Below are 27,655 nucleotides of genomic sequence, written 5' to 3' on the forward strand. Positions count from 1 at the left end.
AAAAACATTTAACAGTAGAAAATCTGAGTATTACATAGAAATAATTTTGCATTGCATTGTTTCATTATACATTATATACATTCCATATACTGTTAACGTGCATACCGAATGCTGATCAGTCTTTAAATCAAAGCTTGCATTATTTTTATTATAAAAATGAAGAACGTATATAAATGAAGGAAAGTGTGGATGAAGAATAAAAACGCATTTAATGCACTGGTCACGTGACCGTTCTGCGCATGTGCAGAGTTCAGGGAGGCAAAAGCGGCGGCTGGAAGAATTATGTCTAATATGTAAAAAGGTTGATCATCTGTGCGATGGGTAACACGATTTGTCGTCTTTGAGCGTAAGGCTGTGGATTAGAGATACAAGGATGAAGGTGGCAGTAGAAGGCTGTTGTCATGGAGAGCTGGATCAGATCTATGAGAGCATCAGTTACCTGGAGAATAAAGAAGGTGTGAAGGTGGATCTGCTGCTGTGCTGCGGAGACTTCCAGGCTGTCAGAAATGAAGGAGACATGAAGTGCATGGCGGTGCCTGCCAAATACAGACACATGCAAACTTTCTACAAGTACGTTAAGCAAACACCCGGTATTATTCAGTAACGGTAGATAGATGTTTCATTAAACAATGAGAGTCATTTACTGTACTACAGAGACTGAATATACTCAGTGATTGCATATTTATTTGTGAATTATTTAAAGTCAGTGGATAAAGCACATTTGGTTTTTCAAATATGTTTGAGTGAATGTTAAGTAAGCATTACGTTGGTATTGGTCGACCATCGTTTCTCATGTCATGTCCATCGGTTTTTCCAAGGTACTACTCTGGTGAGAAAAAGGCTCCTGTCCTGACGATTTTCATTGGCGGAAACCATGAGGCCTCAAACCATCTGCAGGAGCTTCCATATGGAGGCTGGGTGGCCCCCAACATCTATTACCTGGGTGAGATCTTTGGCTCATACTCACAAATGCAAACTTTATTACTTTAATATGTAGTAAGATTAATAAGTGTAGTACTAAATTTGTGTTTCAGTGTTGTATGCTCAGACTTTTATGGTTTTCTTAATAGCACTTAAATAGCGGTTCTCAATGGATTTGATGTTCCTCATTCGTCAGGTTATGCTGGCATTGTTCGCTTTAAAGGTGTACGGATTGGCGGTGTTTCAGGAATATTTAAATCCCACGATTACAAGAAAGGTGAGTTTGAACAATTTCAAATCGGTTGTTATAAGACCCAAAAATCACATTTCCGAACTCTATGCAATTTCAGGACACTTTGAGTTCCCACCATACAGCCCAGAATCTTTGCGCAGCGTGTACCACATAAGGAACATTGATGTCTTCAAACTTAAACAGGTAAATCTTTAAGTGACATCCTTAAATCCAGTAATTTTATATTTTAAAAAATCTATTTTAAATGCATCAAGAGAAAGAAGTGATCAAAATATAATTTACCGTTTAATTCATAAAAAGATGGAAATGATATTTTGCTATCCATGTATAATAACTCCTCCAGATCAAGATGCCCATAGACATCTTCATGACGCACGATTGGCCGCGAGGCATTTATCACTACGGCAACACAAACCAGCTTATCCGCCAGAAGAAGTTCCTCAGACAGGAAGTGGAGAGCGGTACCTTGGGCAGCCCTGCTGCTGCAGAGCTTCTAGACCACATGCAGCCCACCTACTGGTTTTCAGCTCACTTGCACGTGAAGTTTGCTGCACTGATGCAGCACGAGGTGGGTATATATAAAAATTGAGAGATATAAACCTATATATCATCACAATCTCCAGAGTTTATTATTCATTATAAAGTAAATCACAACAGGCTATTTATCATAACAGGCTAAGAATAATGCTGCCCCAAAGATCACCAAGTTTCTCTCACTTGACAAGTGTCTTCCACATAGAGACTTTCTTCAGGTAATTATTCTGCTGTTTCCATCAACAAAACGTGTTTCAAGCTCTTCCAGTAGTATCCACTTTGTCCAAATATTGTAAGACCCAAGTAGTAGATCTAGTCTATGTGAGTGAATGAATGTTTTGATTTTGCAGATTGTGGAGGTAGCAGACCGACCGGGCTCCTCTGTGCACCTTGAGTATGATCCAGAATGGCTGGCCATCTTGAAAGCGACAGACAGCCTTCAGAAACCATCCTGCAATTTCTGGAACCCCCCACAAGACAATGGACTGCATACCCAGTACAGACTATGTTACAATGACTACATTTTCATGCACATCATTTTACGATTAGTTCACCCAAAAATGAAAATTCTGTCATTAATTACTCACCCTCATGTCGTACCAAACCCGTAAGACCTTCGTTTATCTTCGGAACACAAATTAAGATCTTTCTGATGAAATCTAAGAGCTTTCTGACCCTCCATAGACAGCAAGGGAACTACCACATTCAAGGTCCGGAAAGGTAGTAAGGACATTGTTAAAATAGTCCATGTGACATCAGTGGTTCATCCATAATTTTATGAACCTACAAGAATACTTTTTATGTGCAAAGAAAACAAAAATAACGACTTTCTTCAACGATTTTTTATTTTCCGGCTCAGTCTGCCCCCATTCATGAGAGTACCACACGGTACTCTTGTGAATGGTGGCAGACTGACCCGGAAGAGAAGAAATCGTTGAACAAAGTCGTTATTATTGTTTTCTTTGAGTAGACGAACCCAGTGAGTACCCCACTGACACCTCCGGCCTCTCCAGCTCCTATAATCCTGATGAAATCACCATTGAGGACGAATGGGTGGAGGAAGAGGATGAGGGAGTAGAATGTGCCGAGGGGAAAGGGACAGACGCAGTGGTTCCAGAAGGGCAGGTAGGGAGCCAGGACAGCGATAGAGACAGCAGTCCCCAGCGAGAGATGGCTAATAGACTGATCTTACCGCCCCCATGTTCTGCACCAGAATCAGAGGCTCCACTACGCTCCTTGCGGCCGCTTTCTCTTCCCCCTCCTTCAGCATCCCTCTCTCAGGGCAGCTCAGAAGAGGAGGGGGGCCTTACACCAGCCAGGGTCCCCAAACGCACCAGCGGGGAGACGACACGGGGGTCAGCAAGTCACACAGGTGGCACACCTCAAATCAAACGGAGAAACCAGAGTATCTACACAGCAGTAGAAGATGAAGAGAGTGAGGGCTAGATAAATGCAATTATAGTTTTTGATCAGCAAATTACTACCAAGTATGATCTGCCGGATAGTTTGAGTCTGAAGAGTTGAATGGGTTACAATACTGATTTAATCTGCTTGGTAACTATTGTTTTTAAAGAACAGGGTTTTTTTGAGTGTGAGGAACTAAAGAGAAACTATTTTCAAAAATGTCACATTTTTGGGGCATTTTCATGTGTATAAAGTAACACCACAACCATGAGTTTTTATCTTGCATTTGTCATTTATTTTCCTTTATGATGAGTTTTAATGATCTGTTTCTTTCTATTTTTTTAACCAAATATATCACATCACACGCCTAAGTTTACTCTGTCTGGACTGTTATTTTATTAGCTTTGTGGTGATTGACTTGGCTTTACCATTCTATTGTAAATGCATCAAGTCTAGATAATATATGATCCTGATGTCTTTTTTGTATATTCGATCTCAGTCCGGGGCCGGCTCCATTCATTGCATGGACGGGGCAAGATAAGCGTTTAAATGCATGTAGGCTAAACAGTTCAGTTGAAAGCTTACCCCTTTTGACTTGTTGTTAATGCTGAATGTAAGAATGAAAATTGCAAGTAGGCTCCACTACGCTCCTTGCGGCCGCTTTCTCTTCCCCCTCCTTCAGCATCCCTCTCTCAGGGCAGCTCAGAAGAGGAGGGGGGCCTTACACCAGCCAGGGTCCCCAAACGCACCAGCGGGGAGACGACACGGGGGTCAGCAAGTCACACAGGTGGCACACCTCAAATCAAACGGAGAAACCAGAGTATCTACACAGCAGTAGAAGATGAAGAGAGTGAGGGCTAGATAAATGCAATTATAGTTTTTGATCAGCAAATTACTACCAAGTATGATCTGCCGGATAGTTTGAGTCTGAAGAGTTGAATGGGTTACAATACTGATTTAATCTGCTTGGTAACTATTGTTTTTAAAGAGCAGGGTTTTTTTGAGTGTGAGTGTGAGGAACTAAAGAGAAACTATTTTCAAAAATGTCACATTTTTGGGGCATTTTCATGTGTATAAAGTAACACCACAACCATGAGTTTTTATCTTGCATTTGTCATTTATTTTCCTTTATGATGAGTTTTAATGATCTGTTTCTTTCTATTTTTTTAACCAAATATATCACATCACACGCCTAAGTTTACTCTGTCTGGACTGTTATTTTATTAGCTTTGTGGTGATTGACTTGGCTTTACCATTCTATTGTAAATGCATCAAGTCTAGATAATATATGATCCTGATGTCTTTTTTGTATATTCGATCTCAGTCCGGGGCCGGCTCCATTCATTGCATGGACGGGGCAAGATAAGCGTTTAAATGCATGTAGGCTAAACAGTTCAGTTGAAAGCTTACCCCTTTTGACTTGTTGTTAATGCTGAATGTAAGAATGAAAATTGCAAGTAAACAACACTGAAATAAGAGCTTGTGAGATGAAAGGTGTGTTCGTCGTTACTGTAGCAACAGTCAGCTTGACTCTAATATCCAGTGAAGCAAACTATTCGACTTTTTTTGTGAAATGCCACCGTTTGGAATTGAAAGCAGGTCGGTCATTTATGTGATTCATGTAATTCATAATTATTGTGACGACAATAGCATTGTTCTGTTTTGCGTTTTCAACATTAGGAATACAACTAAAATTGAATGGGTGCATATTTTAAAGTAAAAATATATTATTTGCAATTCAGATTGATTACTTAAAAAAAAAAATCTTATTCTTGTTATTTTACTGTTCTTTTGTCTTCTTTGAATTTATTCCACTAAATCCATTTAAATCCTTTATTTATTTAGTTCCTTTACCATTACCATAGTGGTCTGGTCTTTATATTTTCTTCAAAACAATGGTCCCCCCAATGTTCTAGACATGATATTTAAATTGACATTTGTGACCCTGGACCACAAAACCAGTCTTAAGTCACTGGGGTATATTTGTAGCAATAGCCACAAATACATTTTATGGGTAAAACTTATAGATTTTTCTTTTATGCCAAAAATAATTAGGATATTAAGTAAAGATCATGTTCCATGAAGATATTTTGTAAATTTCCTACCATAAATATCAAAACTTAATTTTTTATTAGTAATATGCATTGCGAAGAACTTCATTTGCACAATTTTAAAGGCGATTTTCTCAATATTTAGATTTTTTTGCACCCTCAGATTCCAGATATTCAAATAGTTGTATCTCAACCAAATATTGCCCTATCCTAACAAACCATACATCAATGGAAAGCTTATAATTATTATTCCAGATGTATAAATCTCAATTTTGAAAAATTGACACTTAAGACTAGTTTTGTGGTCCAGGGTCACATTTAGTCATTTAGCAGATGCTTTTATCCAAAGCGGCTTAAGAATAGCGGCTGTCATATAGGTCTATGTGCATTTTTAGATTTTACATTTTTAGTTGAAAATAATCACCAGTGTAGAAACAATGAAACTATTTAATTAAAGAAAAAAAAAAGTTTTGTGAAAATGCATGATATTCTACACTTTTTTTCCAGTGTACATATAATATAGTTAATATATTTAAAGTAGCAATATCTACAGTATAACCATAGAAACCATATAACCACAGAAAATGAGCTCTGTGACCAACAAAAGTTTATGATACTTAGACATTCATAAAGATAATCTTAATTTGTGAAATATGTTATTCGTTTGTGAAAACAACACATATTTATATGAATTTTGAAGCATAAATGCAATTCCTAGAAGTAAAAAGCTAATGTTAGGCAATAAACAGACTAAAAATTCAATTGAGAGTAAACACAAGGCTGTAGAAGTGGACTAGTGAGTATACAGGTTTTCTTGTTTCAAGACATTAAGAAATCATGTGTAGGATATTACTGATGTATTTTATGTCATAGAATAAAATGTGAAAATATCTTGCTCTTGTGTTAACCACAAACTTTAAGGCATTTAACTAAAACCCATTAACTTCTGAACAATGGATTAGGAAGTGCAACAATGCTCACTTGTTTCTGGGTTTTCCTGCAGCACGCTATATTAGAAATTACATTTCCCTATTCCGATCTCAAACCATTCCAGTCATGTCCTGCTCCACACAAATCTCAAGTTCTCCCATTTCCAGTTCAAAATAACCAATGGAATGCTGCTGTAGTCTCAGCCATCTTTAAAATGACGTCAAATTACACTTCTTAATGACTTTTCAAGTTGGATGGTTGACCTCGAGTGCCATTCCGGTTATATTCAAACAGGAGGAGGGGGAATTCCAAAGTTCTGTATGTGGAATGCAGCACAACACACCTAGATTGCCCTATCCTAACAAACCATACATCAATGGAAAGCTTATAATTATTATTCCAGATGTATAAATCTCAATTTTGAAAAATTGACACTTAAGACTGGTTTTGTGGTCCAGGGTCACATTTAGTCATTTAGCAGATGCTTTTATCCAAAGCGGCTTAAGAATAGCGGCTGTCATATAGGTCTATGTGCATTTTTAGATTTTACATTTTTAGTTGAAGTTTTGTGAAAATGCATGATATTCTACACATTTTTTCCAGTGTACATATAATATAGTTAATATATTTAAAGTAGCAATATCTACAGTATAACCATAGAAACCATATAACCACAGAAAATGAGCTCTGTGACCAACAAAAGTTTATGATACTTAGACATTCATAAAGATAATCTTAATTTGTGAAATATGTTATTCGTTTGTGAAAACAACACATATTTATATGAATTTTGAAGCATAAATGCAATTCCTAGAAGTAAAAAGCTAATGTTAGGCAATAAACAGACTAAAAATTCAATTGAGAGTAAACACAAGGCTGTAGAAGTGGACTAGTGAGTATACAGGTTTTCTTGTTTCAAGACATTAAGAAATCATGTGTAGGATATTACTGATGTATTTTATGTCATAGAATAAAATGTGAAAATATCTTGCTCTTGTGTTAACCACAAACTTTAAGGCATTTAACTAAAACCCATTAACTTCTGAACAATGGATTAGGAAGTGCAACAATGCTCACTTGTTTCTGGGTTTTCCTGCAGCACGCTATATTAGAAATTACATTTCCCTATTCCGATCTCAAACCATTCCAGTCATGTCCTGCTCCACACAAATCTCAAGTTCTCCCATTTCCAGTTCAAAATAACCAATGGAATGCTGCTGTAGTCTCAGCCATCTTTAAAATGACGTCAAATTACACTTCTTAATGACTTTTCAAGTTGGATGGTTGACCTCGAGTGCCATTCCGGTTATATTCAAACAGGAGGAGGGGGAATTCCAAAGTTCTGTATGTGGAATGCAGCACAACACACCTAGAGAGCTATCTATTAGCATTTAGCACCAGGAGCATTTGAGAAACCTGTTTGGTCATTATGTTTGTGATATCATTTGGTGCTGCTAGTGGCATTTAGTTCCTTTAAGGGTAAATATTACATGTCACATGGGTGCAGCTGGACAACTGTTGAATGCTATTTCCTCATTAATGACAGTTAGCAGAGGTTTAGCTCAAGGCTAGTCAAAAAGCCACATTTCATTCATAGCAGAACAGCACAGCTTTATTTAACATTTCAGTTCACAGAGGTGTTAACAGGAGATCAGATCTATTCCACAAAAAAGGTGGACCTGAAGACACATGACAAATGACTTCTAGCTGTGTGACACCATATCATGATACCGAATTAATTCCCTAAATGATCATAAAAATGTATTGGTAACCCATTAAATTACTGACTAAAATCAATTTTAAATAAAATTCATTTTTATACACCTCAACAAACAGCATCCATAAAACAAAACTTCAGAAATGACTGTTACTAACACGCTCAACGAATTATTCTTACAGGTTATTGCCTGTACAACGCTACTTTTCAGCAGTCTGACGACCTCAAACAAGCCTAAAACAAAGAACACGGAAAAAACGGAGTAGGCACTTCTGTTTTTTTCCACTTTTTCAGGGGCTTTGCGGGCCAAAAATTCCCTTGCTGCTATTTGCCGTCCCGACGTATCGCACAGCATTGGTTGCTAAATCATTCACGTTGTTGATTTGTGGGCGCTTGAATATTTTTGTTGCTTTTTAATAACACATACTGAGACATTGGCCTGGTATTGCATGACTTCCTTTTCCAGACGAATCAATGTGCGTTATTCTGGTTTACGATCAGTCATCTGGTTGCTGCCAATATGCTGTAAATGATTTGTTGATTGTTTCTCAAACAGTAGTTTACACAAAGCGACCAGAACGTAGAGAAGACATCGTAGAGCTTGCTGTTGTTTCGTTAACTTCAACACTGAACTTCAAGGTCAATGTGGTCAGGAGAAGGAAATGGGATCGGGAAGACAACACTGATGTTCTTCAATACTTTTTGGGTATAAGATGAATAACGAGTTACGTAAGGGAGACCAGTTCAAATAAAGGTAATAAATAAAGCTGGAGGCTGAAAAAACAAGCTCAGGGTGAAAGAAAAACTTCTGCTTCAGTGTTCCTTTTGTAGTTTAAAAAATTTAGTAGATGTGGCTGGCTCATGGTTGAACAATTGCAAGGGTTAGTTTAGGTTAAGGTGCTGACGTCCTTCCAGTGTTAGAGTTGGGATCAGAATGGGAGAGCCCAGAGCATATGGATACTCTTACGGATGCTTGAAGACTTCTAGCTGTTTTAAGGTGGGCATTATGGACCATCTCGGTTCATTCCAGGACTGAGAACAGGATTTGTCGATGAAATAATTCTTCTGTGTTCCTGTATCTCTCATCTCTTTGGGTGACACCCTGCTGCTTGCATAATGAAAATGAACACAGGCTGAAATTATTGTTGACTAATAATAATTATAATACAGAATCCATATTTACTGCCAGATATGACAGAGTCCATCGTCCGTTCGCTTTCGGCCCTGTCCATCAGAAGTCTTCCTTGAAAAATCTCTTTATGGCATCACTGAGGGATTTTCCCTCAATCTCTTTCAGTTATTCCTCTCTCTTTCTATTTCTTTCCCTAGCCATCTTAGGAGGTGAAAGGGTGAAGGGTGGGATTTTTGGAAAAAGGAGAAAGTGTCGGTGGTCTCCTGTGATGGAGTGTTGACAGGCCTTTAGTTCCCACAGCAGCTTCGAGTGGACTGTGCATCTGGGTCCTGCAGGTTTACCCCCCTGTGTCGGGCAGCATGCGTGGGGTTTTGGGTGTCTGTTTTTGGCATCTTTTTTGCTATTGAATAATACAAATAAAAGAGTTGAATGAAAAACCAAGAGCCTGAACACTGTTCATAATGTTAATCTTTTGTTTAAATTTGGCATGAAATGAAATTCACTCAATTTTCTAAATAATGTTATTAATTTTATTGTGAATAGTTAATTTTTTTTTACTTTTAATTTTTAATCAAAATGTCAAAAACTTGATAAGCCAGTAAAACAGAATTCTCTTTGGTGACATATGCCAGACACCTTCAATCATTCGTTTAAACCCTGACCTTTTCTTACAATCAACTGAAGGTTGGGTTCAGATCTGCCTCCATCTAATCAACAACCGATTGAAAGAAACACTTTTTTTGATAGTCTGTTTCACTCGGATGTACGTCACAATTGAAAAGATCAGATCTCGCTACATTGTTTCATCACAACTTTACAGATAAAGAATAATGCAACATAATTAAGAAATTACTAACAATCTGGAAAATCTGGTACTGGGACAGTATGCCATGTGAATTTTTAATTCTACCCGTAAACCAAATACTAAAAATAGTTTGTAGCCCCTTACAAGCACTTACCCAAGTAATCATAGTTTTTCTTAAAATACAATAGTAACTATTCTTATTAAAAAAAATTTTTTATATATAAATTACTTATTTAAAAAAAATCAAGGTCTGTCACAATGATGACAGTTGTAGATAATATAGCTTCACTGTAGTACCAATAACCTGTACAGAGTACACTAGTAAGAAGACGGCTTTAACACTCACCAATGGCCAGGAACAACTCGTTTACATTCATTGCAGTCTTGGCAGAGGTTTCCATGAAAAGCAAGCCTGTGTCTTCTGCATATGTCTGGGCTTCCTGTACATACATGTAAAATGAATGTCTTGGTTACTGCACACAAGACATTAGAGAATAGTCAACAGTTTGGGCTGAAATATATTATAATATAAAATGTACCACCATTAACACAACTATATATATATATATATATATATATACACACACACACAAATATACTTTAAATTGTTCAAAAGTGACAGTACAGACATTTGTAATGTTACAAAGGATTTCGATTTCACATAAATGCGTTTTTTTAGAACTTTCTATTCATCAAAAAATCCTGAATAAATGTACAGTGGGGCAAAAAAGTATTTAGTCAGCCACCAATTGTGCAAGTTCTCCCACTTAAAAAGATGAGAGAGGCCTGTAATTTTCATCATAGGTATACCTCAACTATGAGAGACAAAATGAGAAAAAAAATCCAGAAAATCACATTGTAGGATTTTTAAAGAATTTATTTGCAAATTATGGTGGAAAATAAGTATTTGGTCAATAACAAAATTTCATCTCAATACTTTGTGTATCACGGTTCTCACAAAACATTGATAATAGTAAGCACTTATATAAGCAATTTCCTGCACATTAAATCGCCATATTAGAATGACTTCTGAAGGAACGTGACACTGTTGAAGTAATGGCTGTTGAAAATTCAGCTTTGCTATCACTAGAATAATTACATTATAAAATATATTAAAACAGAAAACAGTTATTTTAAATAGTATAATATTTTACAATATTACTGTTTTACTGTATTTTTGATCAAATAAATGCTTTCTTCATGTGCATGAGAGGCTTTTTTCAAAACAATTAAAATTCTTACCGACCACAAACTTTTGAATGGTACTCCATTGACACTGAAACATTTTTATTCTGTTCTGTGTGCGTTGAAATAAAAACAGCAGCACACTACACACACAACAATCCCAGAGGTATTTATAAATCAAACAACAATGTGATTCTTTTTGCCCCTTTAATGTCAGGAAAGAACCTAACACCTCCCATGTCTTGAAATATGATAAAAAATGATATGACCTCATACTCCACGAGTCTTTTGTCCGCTAGGTCAGCCTTGTTTCCTGCGAGAGCAATGACGATATTGGGACTGGCCTGCCGCTGCAGCTCTTTCACCCAAGCCTTCGCTCGCTCAAATGTTTCCTACAAACACATGAAAAATTCTTACCGACCACAAACTTTTGAATGGTACTCCATTGACACTGAAACGTTTTTATTCTGTTCTGTGTGCGTTGAAATAAAAACAGCAGCACACTACACACACAACAATCCCAGAGGTATTTATAAATCAAACAACAATGTGATTCTTTTTGCCCCTTTAATGTCAGGAAAGAACCTAACACCTCCCATGTCTTGAAATATGATAAAAAATGATATGACCTCATACTCCACGAGTCTTTTGTCCGCTAGGTCAGCCTTGTTTCCTGCGAGAGCAATGACGATATTGGGACTGGCCTGCCGCTGCAGCTCTTTCACCCAAGCCTTCGCTCGCTCAAATGTTTCCTACAAACACATGGCTAAACACTAAGCAACAAATCTACTATTTTACCAAATAAAACTTTATATCCTTTGTATGAAGAGTGTACCATTGTAAACTTACAGGCTTGGTGATGTCAAAAACTACAATAGCCGCCTGGGCTCCACGGTAGTACATGGGGGCCAAGCTGTGGTAGCGCTCCTGTCCAGCCGTGTCCCAAATCTCAAACTTCACTGTAGTGTCATCCAGACAAACAGACTGTGCCAAGAACGCAGCTGATGGTGGACAACAGACAAAAAGTTTCAAAGATTAATAATATGATGTGTCTTGATATTGACATATAAATGCAGCAAGACTAAAGCAAGTGTAAACAACATATTTAAGCTAATGAACAATTTACTTGGCAGTAGAATTATTTATTCTGATTACTATTATTAATGTCATTTTTTAAATAACTGTAATTTATTGGAATTACTTATTCATTGAACATCTGTGTCTTTTATCATACTGCTGTTGCTGCAGTTTTATTAAAGCAATAAGCCACTCAAGGCTGTGTTTTAATGTGACTTTACCTTCGGTTCATGCCTAAAAATACCCCCTAACCATGGTAAAATCACTGCAATTCATGATCTCAAGTGCTTTATTGCTTTAGCAAGAACTCCAGTCTGATATTAGTGTTGCAATAAGTCCATTTGTACGGTATCTGTCTGATTCTAATTTATGAGAGCCAAAGCCTATAACAATGTTTGCAAATACTAGTGTGACCATTATACTCAGAGATAATGAACCTGATTTTGTCATCATACTCACACGTGATGACATCTACTGCTATGACTAAATATAAGATCAATTAACACAAGGTTATAGATGGCTATAAAGAATCCACAAGTGTGTTCTCAGCACTGCTGACTCTGAATTTACAAAGTTCTCTCTGGTATTCGTCCTGCTCTTGAAGTGTTTATTTGCAAAGCAGGGGTAATGGGCAAAATTCTAGGTGTGCAACTGTTTTTTTTTTCAAACCAGTGTTCCTGTGGCACAACTGGTTGTGCATGGTAAAAGAATCTACACAATTATGTACAATACCATTCAGAGCTTTGGGGTCAGTAATATTTGTAATTTTTTTGAAAGAAATCTATTTTACATACCAAGGCTGCATTTATTTGCACAAAAAAATAAAAGCAAAAACAGTAGTATTGTTAAATATTATGACAATGTGTTATTTTACAATGTAATTTATTTCTCTGAGAGCAAAGCTGATTTTTTAGCAGCCATTACTCCAGTCTTTAGAGTCACATGATCTTTCAGAACTCAAGAAACATTTATTATTATCAATGCTGGAGATACATTTTTAAGGATTCTTTGATGAATAGAAAGTACAAAAGAACAGCATTTATGCGTCTATGCTGAATAAAAGTATGCATTTATTTCAAAAACTAAATCTTACTGACCTCAATCTTTAGAACGGTACTGTATGTAGTAATGCAAATGCAATAAACCAAGCAAAATCTACCTAAATATCAATACCCATTACCCATCTTTATGAACTTAATTCAAATTCATCACCTATGCCTCACCTCCAATGGTGGTCTCCTGAAACTCATCAAACTGGCCCTTAACAAAACGCAGCACCAGGCTGGACTTGCCGACAGCCATGTCTCCCAGCAGCACCAATTTGAACTGGCAGATCTTGGTCTGAGGTAGGCTTCCATTGGCCCTGCCGGTCCCGCGAGTGCTCATGATGTAGGAAGGGTGGCCGTCCTCCCTGACAGCGTCTCTAAAAGCAGCAACTCAACAAGTTTTTTTTTTGTGACTTCTGGAGACTTCTTTTAAAGTTGTGTGGACAGCTGTCAGACTGTGATGCTAAAAAAATCAACAACAATAAGAGTAGAATGTAAGTGGAACGGGTAAAGATAGAGAAAGTAACTTACAACTAAAACATTCTGGTAAAGGAGAGTTACCTTACTGAAAATTCAAAACATGCTGAGACATCTTTTTTTATGTTCCACAGAAGACAGCTAGTCATGAGGGTGAGTAAATTATGCCAAATTTTTCATTTCTGGGTTACTATTTTGGCTATAGCAAAACTAAACAAAAAATAAGATAAAATAAAATAATAAGCAAAATTGGTGGACAGAAGTGAGAATACAGTTGACTTCAGTTTCTCCTTCAATACACAGCCAAATTATAACGTTCAAGTCAGCAGTCAAAACCACAGATGCTCTATGTAGTGAATCAGTTCTCATCAGAAATAGGGAAGCTGGTGCGTAAAGCATCACAAAAACATTTCTGAGGTAAGACCGCATTGCTAAACATCCTCATGACCGTTTAAATCTGTGTGTCAGTCATAAAATGTCATGAATAATATTTCTGGTTCAACAGTTTAAAAATGTTTCAAGAAAACAAGGTGGCAAGTATCTAACCTAGAGTGAACTTCAAGATTGATTTATTGGGCATAGCATGAAAAAAATCAACTCTTATCTCAGCATCTCAGTGAAAGTATCTGTTTACTCAAAGTACAGCCCCCTCATACATTCCAAATCCACCATTTCTCCAAAAGAATTAATTTTATTGTTGCAAATTCCTCCTGTAATGGATGCCGGCATAAACAATGATCAATAAACTAGATGTTTTGCAGGTGGAAAACCACCAGGTTTGTGAAACTGTCACCTCTTTGTGGTTTCTCAGTCGTGTGCTGTTCTGCTCTCCGAGTTTGCATGGGTTTGCAAATATTTATAGCTATATTATAATATAATATATATTATAATATTTAAGTACATGGTCGAAGTCGGCTGGCCATCTCATCCAGCAATATAAAGGCATTAAATAAAGTGTTAGTAAAATAACAATGTGCACTTTATATGTAACAACTTTGTTGACCTGATTGTATATGTACAGTTATGTTGGCAATGTTGTTGTAATGAATTACATTTACACATATTATTTGACATTTACATTGTAAAATTAAGAGTTACCATGATTTGCACTCACATTTGATCACATAGTAAAATTATAGGGTGGCCACTGCATGATGCAGCATTTGTCCATTTGAATGTTGTGTTTCATCTAAAATATATTCATAACCTGCCTATTAGACCAGTTTTACACAACATCTTTAATCCAGAATTCTTACCAGTATGTCATCTGTATACTGCATGTAATTTAATGCATAAGTCCAACAAATAGGTGTAAGTCTAATAATCAGGTGTATGTCTGTTGATCTGATTAACCAATATAATAATCATGTGAAAGTCTATAGATCTGAATAATAACTCTAATAGTCAAGTATGTCTATTGATTTGAATAATAACTCCAATAATCCGGTGAATGTATTTCTGATTAATAACATTAATAATCAAGCATACCTCTACTGATGTGATTTATCACTCTTATAACCAAGTGTATGTCCATCGATCTGATTAGCAACTTAAAATATCAGGCGAAAGTTTATCGAGTTGATTAATCACTCTAAAAATCAGGCGTAAATCTATTGATCTGAATAATAACTCCAATCATCAGGTATGTCTACTGATCTGAATAATAAATCCAATAAGCAGGTGTATGTCTACTGATCTGAATAATAAATCTAGTAATCAGGTGCATGTCTTTTGGTCCTGATGAATAAATCTGATAATCAGGAGTAGGCTATGTCGACTCATCTGACAAATAACTCAAATAATCAAGTATGTCTACTGAACTAATGCATAACTGTAATAATCCGGTGTGTGTGTGTGTGTGTGAGATCTAATCCATAACTCTGACAGTCAGGTGACTGTATCTGATATGATGCATTAGAAGCGCAGCATAGACTCTGATCATTAACGTGACTCGTCTCGATCCAGGCGAAGCGGGCCGAGCGGTGCCATGAACACCAATTTCTAAAATAATCACACCTCTTTTACATACATAGAGTCACACGAAACTACCAGCATTAGCGATATTTACCTGTAGTTGCTAGTCGCGGCTGTTTTGGTGGTGGCTGTTCGGTTGTCGATCTGGTTATCGGTCTGCGAGCACTTCCTGCACATCCGCGCATGCGCAGTGAGCCATACAAGTCAAAGCATTTTTTTTCATTACGAATTTGTGTATAAATAGTGATATTGATATTGTTTCTCTTTTGGAAGGACTAAGCTTAAAATGTCACACACTACTGTCTTATATAGCTCTTATTTAGGTCTGTGTATATTTTATTTGAAAGAATATAAAATATTTTGAAAAATAGAATTAAAACTAGCTTACATTTACTAAAACACAAATAAGACAATTAAATAATTTAAATATTAGACTAACTTTTATTTTGAAATCGGGAGCACTTCATACCTATGCTTCTAACAGAAGGCTGTCTTTGTTCCGAACGAATAATTCAAGATTTATAAATAACACCAAATATTATGTAATCATTGTGATTGTCATCCCTGCTAGCAAAAATGCTGTTTTTGTATGCATTTTGTCAAGACATCAATCAACTCAACATATGACCATTCGGTGGTCTGCGAGCACTTCCTGCACATCCGCGCATGCGCAGTGAGCCATACAAGTCAAAGCATTTTTTTTCATTACGAATTTGTGTATAAATAGTAATATATGGGCAGTCTTAATATAAGGTTGATATTGTTTCGCTTTTGGAAGGACTAAGCTTAAAATGTCACACACTACTGTCTTATATAGCTCTTATTTAGGTCTGTGTATATTTTATTTGAAAGAATATAAAATATTTTGAAAAACAGAATTAAAACTAGCTTACATTTACTAAAACACAAATAAGACAATTAAATAATTTAAATATTAGACTAACTTTTATTTTGAAATCGGGAGCACTTCATACCTATGCTTCTAACAGAAGGCTGTCTTTGTTCCGAACGAATAATTCAAGATTTATAAATAACACCAAATATTATGTAATCATCGTGATTGTCATCCCTGCTAGCAAAAATGCTGTTTTTGTATGCATTTTGTCAAGACATCAATCAACTCAACATATGACCATCACAGGACTTTTATGTTGAAAAACGGTCGGACTGCATCTGTGTTACGTCACGTTGTGACGCAGACATGGCAACCGCTCACGAACAGTTGTGCTGCTGTTTTATCGTTGTTTGTTTTCTTAGTGGTGATATTTCTTTAGAGATCTTACATGTTGATTAGACTTGAACTAGCTTATTATTTTAAAGTGACGGTTTGGTGGTTGTGTGGGCTTCTAATAATGGTGGAGTGAATGAAAGGATGTAAGTAATGAAGTTTTGAGCGGCACAGCATCGCGCGCGCATCAGTGTGAACCGCATTGGAAAGCATTTCAGTTTAAATATATATGTTGTATATGTTTATTATATATTAACCCATGAAGCAATGGTGACCACCTTTTGAAGCCCTACAACTTTCAATGATCAGGTAAGTTAAGGAGAAAAGAGGCGAGTCAGTAGTTTTGGAAAAGATGTTGCTAAACTTGCTGCTCATAAAGTCGGCTGAAAGTTTGACATCATTGTTATTAGTAATATAAATATTTAGCAAAACCTCGTTTTCTGTGTTTGGATACTTGAGTTGGCGTAAGGGTAGCCATTTCTATTCCATTGTATACAATACATACAAAAACATTCTGGATTGATGTGGAACATTTTAATTAAGAAAATTGGATTTGACATAATGATAAACTTCAATGACTGTTGAATTAATAAAGATAAAGCATATATTATACTGTTGTTAATGGTAATGTTTCCCATTCATAAAATGAAATGGTATGACTTAAAAACAAATTAAACAAGTATATATCCTCCTGACTACCAGGAAAAAAACGTTTTGTGAATTTAGTATTTTGTCATGTCATTACATTGTTTAGAGCATAAGAAAAATGTCAAAAAATAAATTTGAAAAATTATATTTTATTCATATGATATGCCATGTCCTCTGTAGAGGACTTTAAAAACTCCTGTTTTTTACAAAAAATAAAAAGACATGAATAAACATGAAAAGGCAAAAAGAGTGGGATTTTTGTTTTAACCAGAAATCAATTTTCATTTTTTTATACTAAAGTTTATATAAAGATGATTCTCAACTATGTCATGAAAGATATTTTGAAAAAACATTTTTGTTTATGCAAAATGTGTGTAAAATAGCCATAAACGAGTTTTCCCATTATATGCAATGTATCTATAAACTGTATCTAATTTGCATATTAATGTATTTTTGGGGCAACATTGAATGAAAAAACAAGTGCAATAATGGGAGTAATAATTGGCAAGATTTCCATAATAATATCTAATTTTTCATAGGAATATTGCTATATAATTTAGAAATCAATTTTCATTTTTTTATACTAAAGTTTATATAAAGATGATTCTCAACTATGTCATGAAAGATATTTTGAAAAAAAAAATTCTTTATGCAAAATGTGTGTAAAATAGCCATAAACGAGTTTTCCCATTATATGCAATGTATCTATAAACTGTATCTAATTTGCATATTAATGTCTTTTTGGGGCAACATTGAATGAACAAATAAGTGCAATAATGGGAGTAATAATTAGCAAGATTTTTATAATAATATCTAATATTTAATAGGAATATTGATATATAATTTTTTCTCCCAAAATGTGTACTAAACATGCGTTAAGTCCTGGTGTCCTCTACAATGGACATGTATGAAATTGATGTCCTGTTTCATAACAGAAGGTCAATATTTTGATTTGAAACCCCATAACATTTTCCTGAGATTGTCAGTCAATTTGTCAATTAGTCAGATTTAAATGATAATTACAAAATATTATCATATTTCCATTAGGGTGTTACATTTGATCACTAAATGAATGTCAGCCATTTTGAAAGACCAAGGAGAGGGAGTGGTGATGGTGAAACATCCAATCATTTGGTATCTCTGGAAAGCCCTGAATGTGCTCTGTACAGGACATCCAGACTTAAAACTGTGACATGTAACGTCTCAGAGAAATCGCTAAAACATGATGTCCTCTACAGTGGACAAAACTCCATAGCTGGTAGTCAGGAGGATATACTGGAATGATGTGGTTGTCATGGAAATATTGCAAGTTCATTTTAACAAGGCCATCAAGTGGTTCCTTTGGAAATTGCTTGATTTTTACCTCATACATCTAGCTCAGATTGGTTAGATATGATACAATTCTTACCTTGACTTTCCGAATGTATTGTGAACTCTATCCAGTCTTTCTGTTGTTACCATTTTCACTTATGGATGTACACAGCCATGTTATTGGTGAATTGATACTTTCTCCCTGACTCAGCTCACTGGTTTGAACAAATCTTTTTCCTTCAGTAGAAATGGACAAATACACAGCATGTGTATGGCCACGTCTGGAGCCCTTCCTGATCGGGGTGCTTCCTGCCACACCCCCAAGCAAATTGAGCATGCATTATCTGCGCAAGATGGCTTGTTATGTTCGGACCCGGGATGGCTGCTTCCCCAGGCTTGGTTGGCACATGTGGCGACACATCGCTTGTGGCAAACTGCAGCTGGCAGAGGAGCTTGCCTGGCTGTATTTTGAAACTTTTGATCTGTTGATGCCTCGTTCTGCAGAGCAGAGATTAGAGTGGGCAGAAGCTCTGTCGCAATGCCACACTCCTAAGGAACTCGACAGGCAGCGTTGTAAGGTAAGAGAAAAATGGTGTAGTGCTGTTAGAAAGTATGATTGCCATTCTGCTGTACTAATCATTTTCTCTCTCTTCTTTTAGCTGTCAGTGGACACTCTGCAATTTCTACTCTTCCTGTATCTACAGCAACTGAACCGAATCTCTCTCCGCACGTCACTGATTGGGGAAGAGTGGCCAAGTCCCAGATCACGATCTCCCTCTTCCTCCTCTGAGAGAGACACCAAAATAAGCTCCCAAAATAAGGTGTGTGGGTGAATTTTATGAAAACATGAGTCATGTCTTCATATATTTGATATAGTTTGGGGTCAGTTAGAATTTTTTTTTTTTTATAAATTAATACTTGTATTCCGCAAGGATGAATTAAATTGATCAAAAGTGACAGTAAAGACTTTCATTTGGTTATAAAATCTCTATATAATCTCTATGTTCCTTTAAAGCCTAGTTGAGCATAAAAGTTGTTTTATGTATATGTACAAATAGTTAATAATTAAATATAACAGAAATATATTTGTTTGTTTTTATTTTATTTAATTAATGAAATTGAAATTTGGTATCCTGAAAATAATGTAAAATAATTTAAATATTAATAAAATATTACAAATCTTTTAAAAATGGTTTAATTTTCCTTATGCAAAATATAAGCTCTTATTTTTTTTACATTTGGGGTGAAGTCCTCAGACATCATCAGATTTTATGTGTCCTCTGAATTAGAGATGCACTGAATGCAATTTTATTGGCCGATTCCGATTTCTGATTTTTTGGAAGTGAGACCTGCCGATACCGATTTTTGCCGATTCCAATTTTCTTTCTAAGAAATATAATTGACAGCATATACAAACAAAAATCTATGCAAATGTCAATGCAAAAATTATTTTCATAATAAAATAAATTATTAAACATTACAATTCCCCCAGTCTGGACTAAGTTACAGATTTTCTCTCACTTAAACAACTCTCAAAATAAAGTGCTCTGACTGGAAAGAGGAAGAAATAGTTAACTTAAAATGAGTTGTTGTATGTAACAAAACAGATGTCATTTCTCACTATGTTTATAAATGGTCAATTTTTTTTCCCCTAACCTTATTAAATGTGTCATCTTTCACATCAAGTTCTTACTTTGTTTCAATGAATTTAGTTAGAATAGTAAGAAACTGTAGAGTTGTTACCATTCAAATGGAATTAGTATTAACATCTTTTCACTGCTGAGGAAACAGAAGCTGCATCTGAAGTGGCATTAGATGCATTTACACTGCAAAATTTCAAATGCATAAATAATTTTATAAGATTAATGTTTTACATATTTTTTTAAACACAAATGTTGGAAAAATGCAATTAAACTTTTAAATATGACTAAACCACCAGTAGGTGGCGGCAAATGTCTGTTTTAATGAGTGCGTTATTTATTCATTCATTCATTCAACCGATTCATTCAAACGGCTGATTCATTCAGAAACGAGGCAAGTGACTGTCATTATGAATGGGCCACTGAATCATTTACTCACTCGATTCATTCAAAAACGTGGATTCATTCAGTAACGAAACACCGCTGTGTGTTGCTCGGAGACACACAACAGTTCTGCTGTGGCTTTGATCTGAACTATTTTCGTCAGCGAAATTGAGCAAAAACAGTCACTTAATTTTAACTTCTTGTTTATTGAAATATTATTGTATAAAATCAGTGTCACATTGTTGCAATCGTGTTGGTATTGATATTCGGGGAAACATCATGGCCGTATAATGTTGCTTACCTAAATCATATTTTGTAAATATCTTTTTTTTTTTCTACCGCAGTATGCATCTATAAATTTCTGTGAGTTACTTTGTGTGTGATGTCTCTCTCACGCACTCACTCAGGCTGTGCAAACCTCATCTGGTACGACATAAATACATTATCAGTCGCCGTTTACATTGAATGCAATTAAAATTAGAATCATTCTCAAACAAAATGACATGTTTACACACGACTGTGAGTGTGCGCGTGGCTGTGACGTCATTGCCGGCGCCGCTGGCAATAAAAGGATCGGCTTGGAACCGGCAAGACGTGAGACTGACCGGCTGGTCACCGATCCGGGCCGGTCATGCGAAAAATCGTCCCGATTCCGATCACTGGCCGGTCAATCGGTGCATCTCTACTCTGGATGTGCTTTACCTTGTTACTCAGACAGTCAGGTATACATTATATTATGCCTGAATACTGTAGGAATAAAATATCTGTTTTTTTGGTGTATAATGATTACAGTGTAGAGAGAACACTTTTGCATAGTGTTTTTTTTGTTCCTTCTGTTTTACCAGAACTGGGACGACCAGGCTCATCTTTCTTTCATGCAAACACACCTGTCTGAGCTTTTGGAGTTACTAGTAGAGCCAGGCCAGCTGAGCAGTTCAGGACAGGTTCTGCGTGACAGCCAGCTCACTTCAGAGGCCCTGGAAAGCCTCAGTTTGTTGCTGGAAGGATCTGTGAGCCATAGCCGTACCGTGCACCCAATCCACAAGCTCCTCAGCCGCTCTCCACTGCAGTCCCAGGCGGGATTCTCCAAACTCAGCCGCTCCTACTCTTTGCAGCAGTTCCAGGGGTTTCTGCATCAGGCCCTTTGCCTCAATCCCTTCGGCATCTCCACCTGCTCAGAGTCGGGAAAGAAACTGGCATGGGCACTGCAAGGTAAACTGGAAGTTCTTGTCAAAGCAGTAAAGTTGTAGGTGATTTTTTCCCCTGGGATTTTTAAAGTTTCACAAATCTAACGTTCTTTAGGAATATTTGAGGTTTAGTTTCATTTAAATTGTGCGTGAGTGCTGAGTGGAAATGTAAACTTTTTATATACAAAGATGTAATTTACATAACAGTACCAAAACCATCATCTTTAATACAATTGTTTGATTTTGTCTAGCTTAAAATGATTGATGGTTAACCAGATTATAATATCACTAACACTTCATATTTTGTTTTGTAGTAGAGGGCACCCTAAAGAAAGCCAAAATATTCAGAAATACCCACATGGCTCCTCCAGGAAGTCGACTGTTGCTTATGTCGCAGGTCTGCAAACAGACGTTGGCCAAAGACTCTGAAAAGCTGAATAATGCCAACATCAAACTCCACCGTTGCAGTGAGGCTTTCATCTATCTTCTCTCTCCTCTGAGGTGAGGAATCACTTTATTAAAGTAAAATAAATGCACTTTTATTGTTAATTGGGTATCAAATACACGTTTTCTCTCTCTCTGTTTGTCTATATTATATTATGTTTATATATTTAATTTTTATAATAATTATTATTATATAGTTCAGTGTTAATATGTAGTTCACATTTGTGTATGCATTGTATTTATTTTTTAGCACTGCTTGTTGGAGTTAGTATCTTTCCATGCACACATTAGCTGCAATGTGCAAAAGGTCTGTAGAGAGAAAAGGTATTATTAATGTTAGTGGATTTTTTTATTTTTATTTTAAATTAATATATTTTTTGCAAAGTTGAATTGAAGAGTTTATTTGCAAAAACATAACTTTGAGATTAATTGGAATGAACAATGAAAAACATGATTTTTGAAAATTGTTAAAAACTGAGTTATCTGTCTTTGCAAATTAACTCTCGAATTCTTCTCGAAGGCTATCAATTGAATGTGAAATTGAAAGGTAACTTCTTAAAAAGCACATGGGCGATACATTTTTCATTATTGTCTTTTTAAGACAATTTGCGGTATCCTACTTTTAAATATGTTTCTTAATTTGTTTATTTACATAGCTTTGAACTTTTAAACTGTTTACCCTATTCTTTCCATGAAAAGTTTTGGCCTTAGATGCTGACATGGAATAAGGCATCAAATGAATGAATGAATGTCCACTAGTTAACCACATTAATCAACTAATCTGTTGAGTCAACTATCATGTCCCATTCCAAATAATAATAACAGCATTGCCTTACTTGGACTTCATGTCAAAAGAAATGCTGGTCATAGTCTGATGTCATTTAGTCATTTTTGGAGTTTGTAAACATTAATGTAAAACTAAGTCCTTATCTTGCAGGTCTATGACCTTGGATAAGTGCAGGAACAGTACAGTGGTTCTCGGCCCGGTGGGGACCAGCGTCCACATTCAGAGCTGTGAGAATGTTCGTGTGGTGTGTGTGGCCGGCCGTCTGACCGTAGGCGGCTCTTCTCATTGCACAATCCATGCCCTCACCCCTACTCGACCCCTTCTCTTTCCTGGGAATGTCTCTCTCACACTGGGCCCCTTCCACACACATTATCCCACTCTAGAGGACCACATGGCTAGCGTGGGCCTAGCTGTGGTTCCCAATTTATGGGACCAACCTCTGCTGTTTGGAGCTGAGGGTTCCACTACAGACACTGGCTGCTACCGCATCCAGCCCCCCTCTGAGTTTTACCCGCTGGTGATACCCTTTCAAATGGAGGGGGATAACTGTGAGATCCCTTGGGGCCTGCCGGCAGACTACCAGAAAGCCGTGGAGAGCCGAGAGAAGACAATAGAGGATTGGCAGAAGACTGTGAAGGAAGCACACCTAAACAAGTGAGCCCACTTTTCCGTTCCTTTTCGAGGCTGTAGTATTGTCTTTAGCCATGTTCAGATCATAGTTAAAGGGTTAGCTCACCCAAAAATTTAAATTAGCCCATAAATTACTCACCCTCAAGTCATCCTAGGTGTATATGACTTTCTTTTTTCAGACGAATCCAGTCGGAGTTTTATTAAAAACTGTCTTTGATCTTTCAAGCTGGTTAATGCCACTCAGCAGGTGTTGTATGCATCAGTCCAAAAGAAGTTAAATAAAAACCCCCTATCCATAAAAAAAAGTGTCTCACACGGCTCCGGGGGTGAACAAAGGCCTCCTGTAGCGAATCAATGCATTTTTGTAAGAAAAATATCCATATTCAAAACGTAATAATCACTTTAATGTAGCTTGCGCCAACAGTTGTACACGGAAGCAGCTCCGGGCGGATGACGTATAAGTTCAGCTTTGCGCATGCGCCGCTCAGAAGTGATGTACGCGGAAGCGCAGGGGAGCGATCAAAACAAAACAACGGTCACTTATTAGAAGTACAAAACGAGGATTTGTAAAGAATGTCGGAGGATTTCGATATAAGCCAAGAGGAGACTGGTTTTCCTTTGCTAAAGTAAGGAAACTTTGCTTCCTTTGCTTCCTTAACAAACGTTGGTTTTCACGAGACTCACCGGCGCATGAGCAACGCTAACCTCATACATCATCAGCTGCTTCTGTGTACAACTATTGGCGCAAGCTACATTAAAGTGATTATTAAGTTTTGAATATGGATTTTTCTTACAAAAACGCATCGATTCGCTACAGGAGGCCTTTGTTCACCCCCCGGAGCCGTGGGAGACCCTTTTTTATGGATGTGCGCTTTTTATTTAACTTCTTTTGGACTGATGCATACAACACCTGCTGAGTGGCATTAAACAGCTTGACTGGATTCGTCTGAAAGAAGAAAGTCATATATACCTAGGATGACTTGACGGTGAGTAATTTATGGGCTAATTTTCATTTTTGGGTGAACTAACCCTTTAAGTAAACATAGGCACAGGTTTAGTGATACACCAAAAATTTGAACCAAAAGACATTGCGGTATGTGCAATGTAAACTGCTCTGCTGATTTTAATGATTTTTTCATTTTAGATCTGTTACATTGTTCTAGTCGCTTTAATTATTGTTGTTGTTGTTGGTTTTAATTTTTATTATTTTTTGTGTACATTCCTTGACAAAAAGGTTATTTCAGTTTATTATAAAAAATAATATTATATTATTAAATTTTGTTATATTGTTAGAATAAAATCTCTTTTTATAATATTTTTTATAAACCGTTTTGTTGATGTTATTGGGGTTTTTGGTACATTTCTTGTTGCATTATTTCAGTGTGTTATAAAAAATTAAATTATTTGTTATATTAATTTTATATTTTTAGAATAATATCATTTGTTATTTTTATTTTTCAACAGTTTTGTTGATTTTAATGAATTCTAGCGTTGTCGCATTGTGCTAGTCACTTTTATTGTTGATTTGAGTTTTTTTTTTTTTTAGAACATTCCATAACAAAATTATTTTGGTGTATTGTAACAATTGTTGTTGTAGTTGTTATTATTATTATTATTTTTATTATTATATATCAGTGCTGTCAAATGATTAATCGCATCCAAAATACATTTTTGTTTACATAGTATGTGTGTACTGTGTATATATAAATACACACACATGCATCTATATATTTAAGAAAAAGGTTACATTTATATATTAAATATATTTACATATAATATAAATTATATTAATATAAATATATACATGTAAATATTTGTAAAATATGCTGTATGTGTGTGTCTTTATATATACAGTGGGTACGGAAAGTATTCAGACCCCCTTAAAATTTTCACTCTTAACAATATTGCAGCCATTTGCTAAAATCATTCAAGTTAAGTTTTTTTCCTCATTAATGTACACACAGCACCCCATATTGACAGAAAAACACAGAATTGTTGACACGAACACACATATATTAGGTAAACAAAAACATTTATTTTGGATGCGATTAATCGTTTGACAGCACTATTATATATATTATTATTATTATTAAATTATTTTTTAGAATTGAATTATTTTTTATTTTCTTTTTTGTTGATTTGTGTGTAAAACATGTATTCACTATATGAATATATTTGGGGTTTGGGCTTATGTAGCTTTAAAAAAAATTCTGTGATATGTTTATTTTCTTTTTAAACCGATTAAATCTAGTTTAATATAAGTCTAGCATTATTATTAAATCTGATGTAAAATTGTAATGCATCTCCATTATAATCAATCACATGGGCAGTAAGTTTTTTTTTTTCTTTTGAGACATTTGGATGCATCAGTGATGCATTGTCTTTGTTGTTTTAAAGGGTCCAGAGACGGCAGTTTCAGGCCTTAGTGGAGCAGAAGTTTCATGAGTGGTTGCTTGAGACGGGACAAAGACAAGAGCTTGACAGCCTCCTCCCTCCTGCCCTCACCCCCTCCACCTCTGTGGACCACAGAGGTGGTCACACTTCCAGCCACACCTCCAACTCTGGACCGACTATACTCCAAGAACAACCACCTGAACAAGCAATGGGACGGGCGCCAACTGTTTGCTAAAAGAACAACTAAACAACCAAAAGCTGATTTTGCTGTCTCTTTCCAAAAAACTGATCATCGAACATCATCGTTCTTCTGGTACGAGGACTGTCAATGCTGTATCAGGTTTAGACAGGGACTTTGTGTCCTGTCACATTATTGACATCTAGAAAAATCTATGCTGGATTAGTTTTTAGAGTTGCTGTATTATTGCTGCAGGTGTCTGATAGTTTAAGCATTGTTACTTTTTGTTATGCGACACCAGTGATTCCAGAGGTTGATATGCAAGAGAATATCAACCTAAGAGAATCATTATTTAATTAAAACAGGAAAGGGACCAATTGCTGCCTTCATATGAATTTAGAGGGGATGAGATATGTACTGCAATTATTGACAAATCTCAATTGGTACGTGGCATAACGCATACACTCACTGAAGAGTTTGCAGCTATTGCCTCCTGAAATCTCATGGCCAGTATAAATGTGTATATGTCTCCTTTGCTGTATGTATGTTCACAATGCCTTGCACTGTAATTGCACTATTACTGTATCTTCACAATACAGATTCCAACAATGCTGTCACTTAAAATGTCTCTTGAATGTATTCATGTCTTAAATGAACATTTGAAATATGTTTGAATCAGCATTTTATAGGTTAGTGTACATATTCTATAGACCGCTTTGTAGCACGAATATTGACTAGTAATTTGGTTTCTTAAAGGTGAAATGGTTTGGTTGTTTAATAAACCATAGCTATTTTCATATTCGGTTTGAAGAGATATTTTTAGCTATTTGGACTTTAGACTCTGAAACTCAACACCCCATATTGAATCAATAGCACTTAGCTTTGGCTTGCTGAATGGAATATGTGTGTGTAATGCATCTTTAATTCAGCAAGCAGCAATTATTTTTTATTTTACCTAGAATTCTGGTAGTATGGTAGTACTTTAATAGAATGGAATTTGTTGAAGAACCTCAATTACTGATAAAGTACCTTTCTGCTGGTATACAGCAGTGTTATTTTAGTATTATAGTATTTATTAATATTTAGATTTTTATATAATTTTCATTTTAGTGTTTTTTTTTATAGTTTAGTTTTAAAAAAAAGGAGAGAAAAAATATAGCTTTTTTATTTCAGTTTTAGAATGGGAGTAATTTTAGTATTTAATCTTAGTTGGAAAGCCAACATTTCTGATTTTTAATAAAGTTTCTTATTTTTTTTAATTTCAGTTACTGAAAAAGATTTGTAATATTTTATTTTTAGGTAACAATAACAACACTGG

At 35.9% G+C, this 27,655-nt stretch overlaps 3 protein-coding genes across 4 annotated transcripts; 2 read left to right on the plus strand and 1 right to left on the minus strand.

Moving 5' to 3' along the window:
* The first annotated feature begins 222 nt into the window (after positions 1-222).
* LOC107551939 (lariat debranching enzyme-like) lies at positions 223-3,483 on the plus strand. Its single transcript, XM_016233724.1, has 9 exons — positions 223-570; positions 819-943; positions 1,118-1,198; positions 1,272-1,357; positions 1,518-1,742; positions 1,849-1,926; positions 2,059-2,237; positions 2,568-2,596; positions 2,679-3,483. Exons 1-9 carry the CDS (start codon positions 374-376, stop codon positions 3,152-3,154), a joined length of 1,476 nt encoding a protein of 491 aa, XP_016089210.1. The 5' UTR covers positions 223-373; the 3' UTR covers positions 3,155-3,483.
* A 4,045-nt stretch (positions 3,484-7,528) lies between these two features.
* LOC107551955 (ras-related protein Rab-5B-like) lies at positions 7,529-15,692 on the minus strand. The gene is made up of 6 exons (XM_016233762.1): positions 15,601-15,692; positions 13,233-13,518; positions 11,782-11,933; positions 11,562-11,684; positions 10,094-10,187; positions 7,529-9,342 (listed from the first exon to the last, which is right to left on the minus strand). Exons 2-6 carry the CDS (start codon positions 13,393-13,395, stop codon positions 9,230-9,232), a joined length of 645 nt encoding a protein of 214 aa, XP_016089248.1. The 5' UTR covers positions 13,396-13,518; positions 15,601-15,692; the 3' UTR covers positions 7,529-9,229.
* A 994-nt stretch (positions 15,693-16,686) lies between these two features.
* Positions 16,687-27,056, plus strand: tbccd1 (TBCC domain containing 1). 2 transcript variants are annotated; one of them, XM_016233764.1, is made up of 7 exons: positions 16,687-17,043; positions 18,937-19,271; positions 19,353-19,514; positions 21,563-21,929; positions 22,219-22,405; positions 23,286-23,789; positions 26,163-27,056. In XM_016233764.1, exons 2-7 carry the CDS (start codon positions 18,942-18,944, stop codon positions 26,392-26,394), a joined length of 1,782 nt encoding a protein of 593 aa, XP_016089250.1. In that variant the 5' UTR covers positions 16,687-17,043; positions 18,937-18,941; the 3' UTR covers positions 26,395-27,056. The 2 variants fall into 2 exon arrangements, with proteins under 2 accessions (XP_016089250.1, XP_016089249.1); XM_016233763.1 differs by having other exon boundaries at positions 18,940-19,271.
* The last annotated feature ends 599 nt before the right edge of the window (positions 27,057-27,655 follow it).

This window comes from Sinocyclocheilus grahami, unplaced genomic scaffold (genome assembly GCF_001515645.1).
Source record: "Sinocyclocheilus grahami isolate Dianchi unplaced genomic scaffold, SAMN03320097.WGS_v1.1 scaffold438.1, whole genome shotgun sequence".
NCBI classification, from domain to species: Eukaryota; Metazoa; Chordata; class Actinopteri; order Cypriniformes; family Cyprinidae; genus Sinocyclocheilus; species Sinocyclocheilus grahami.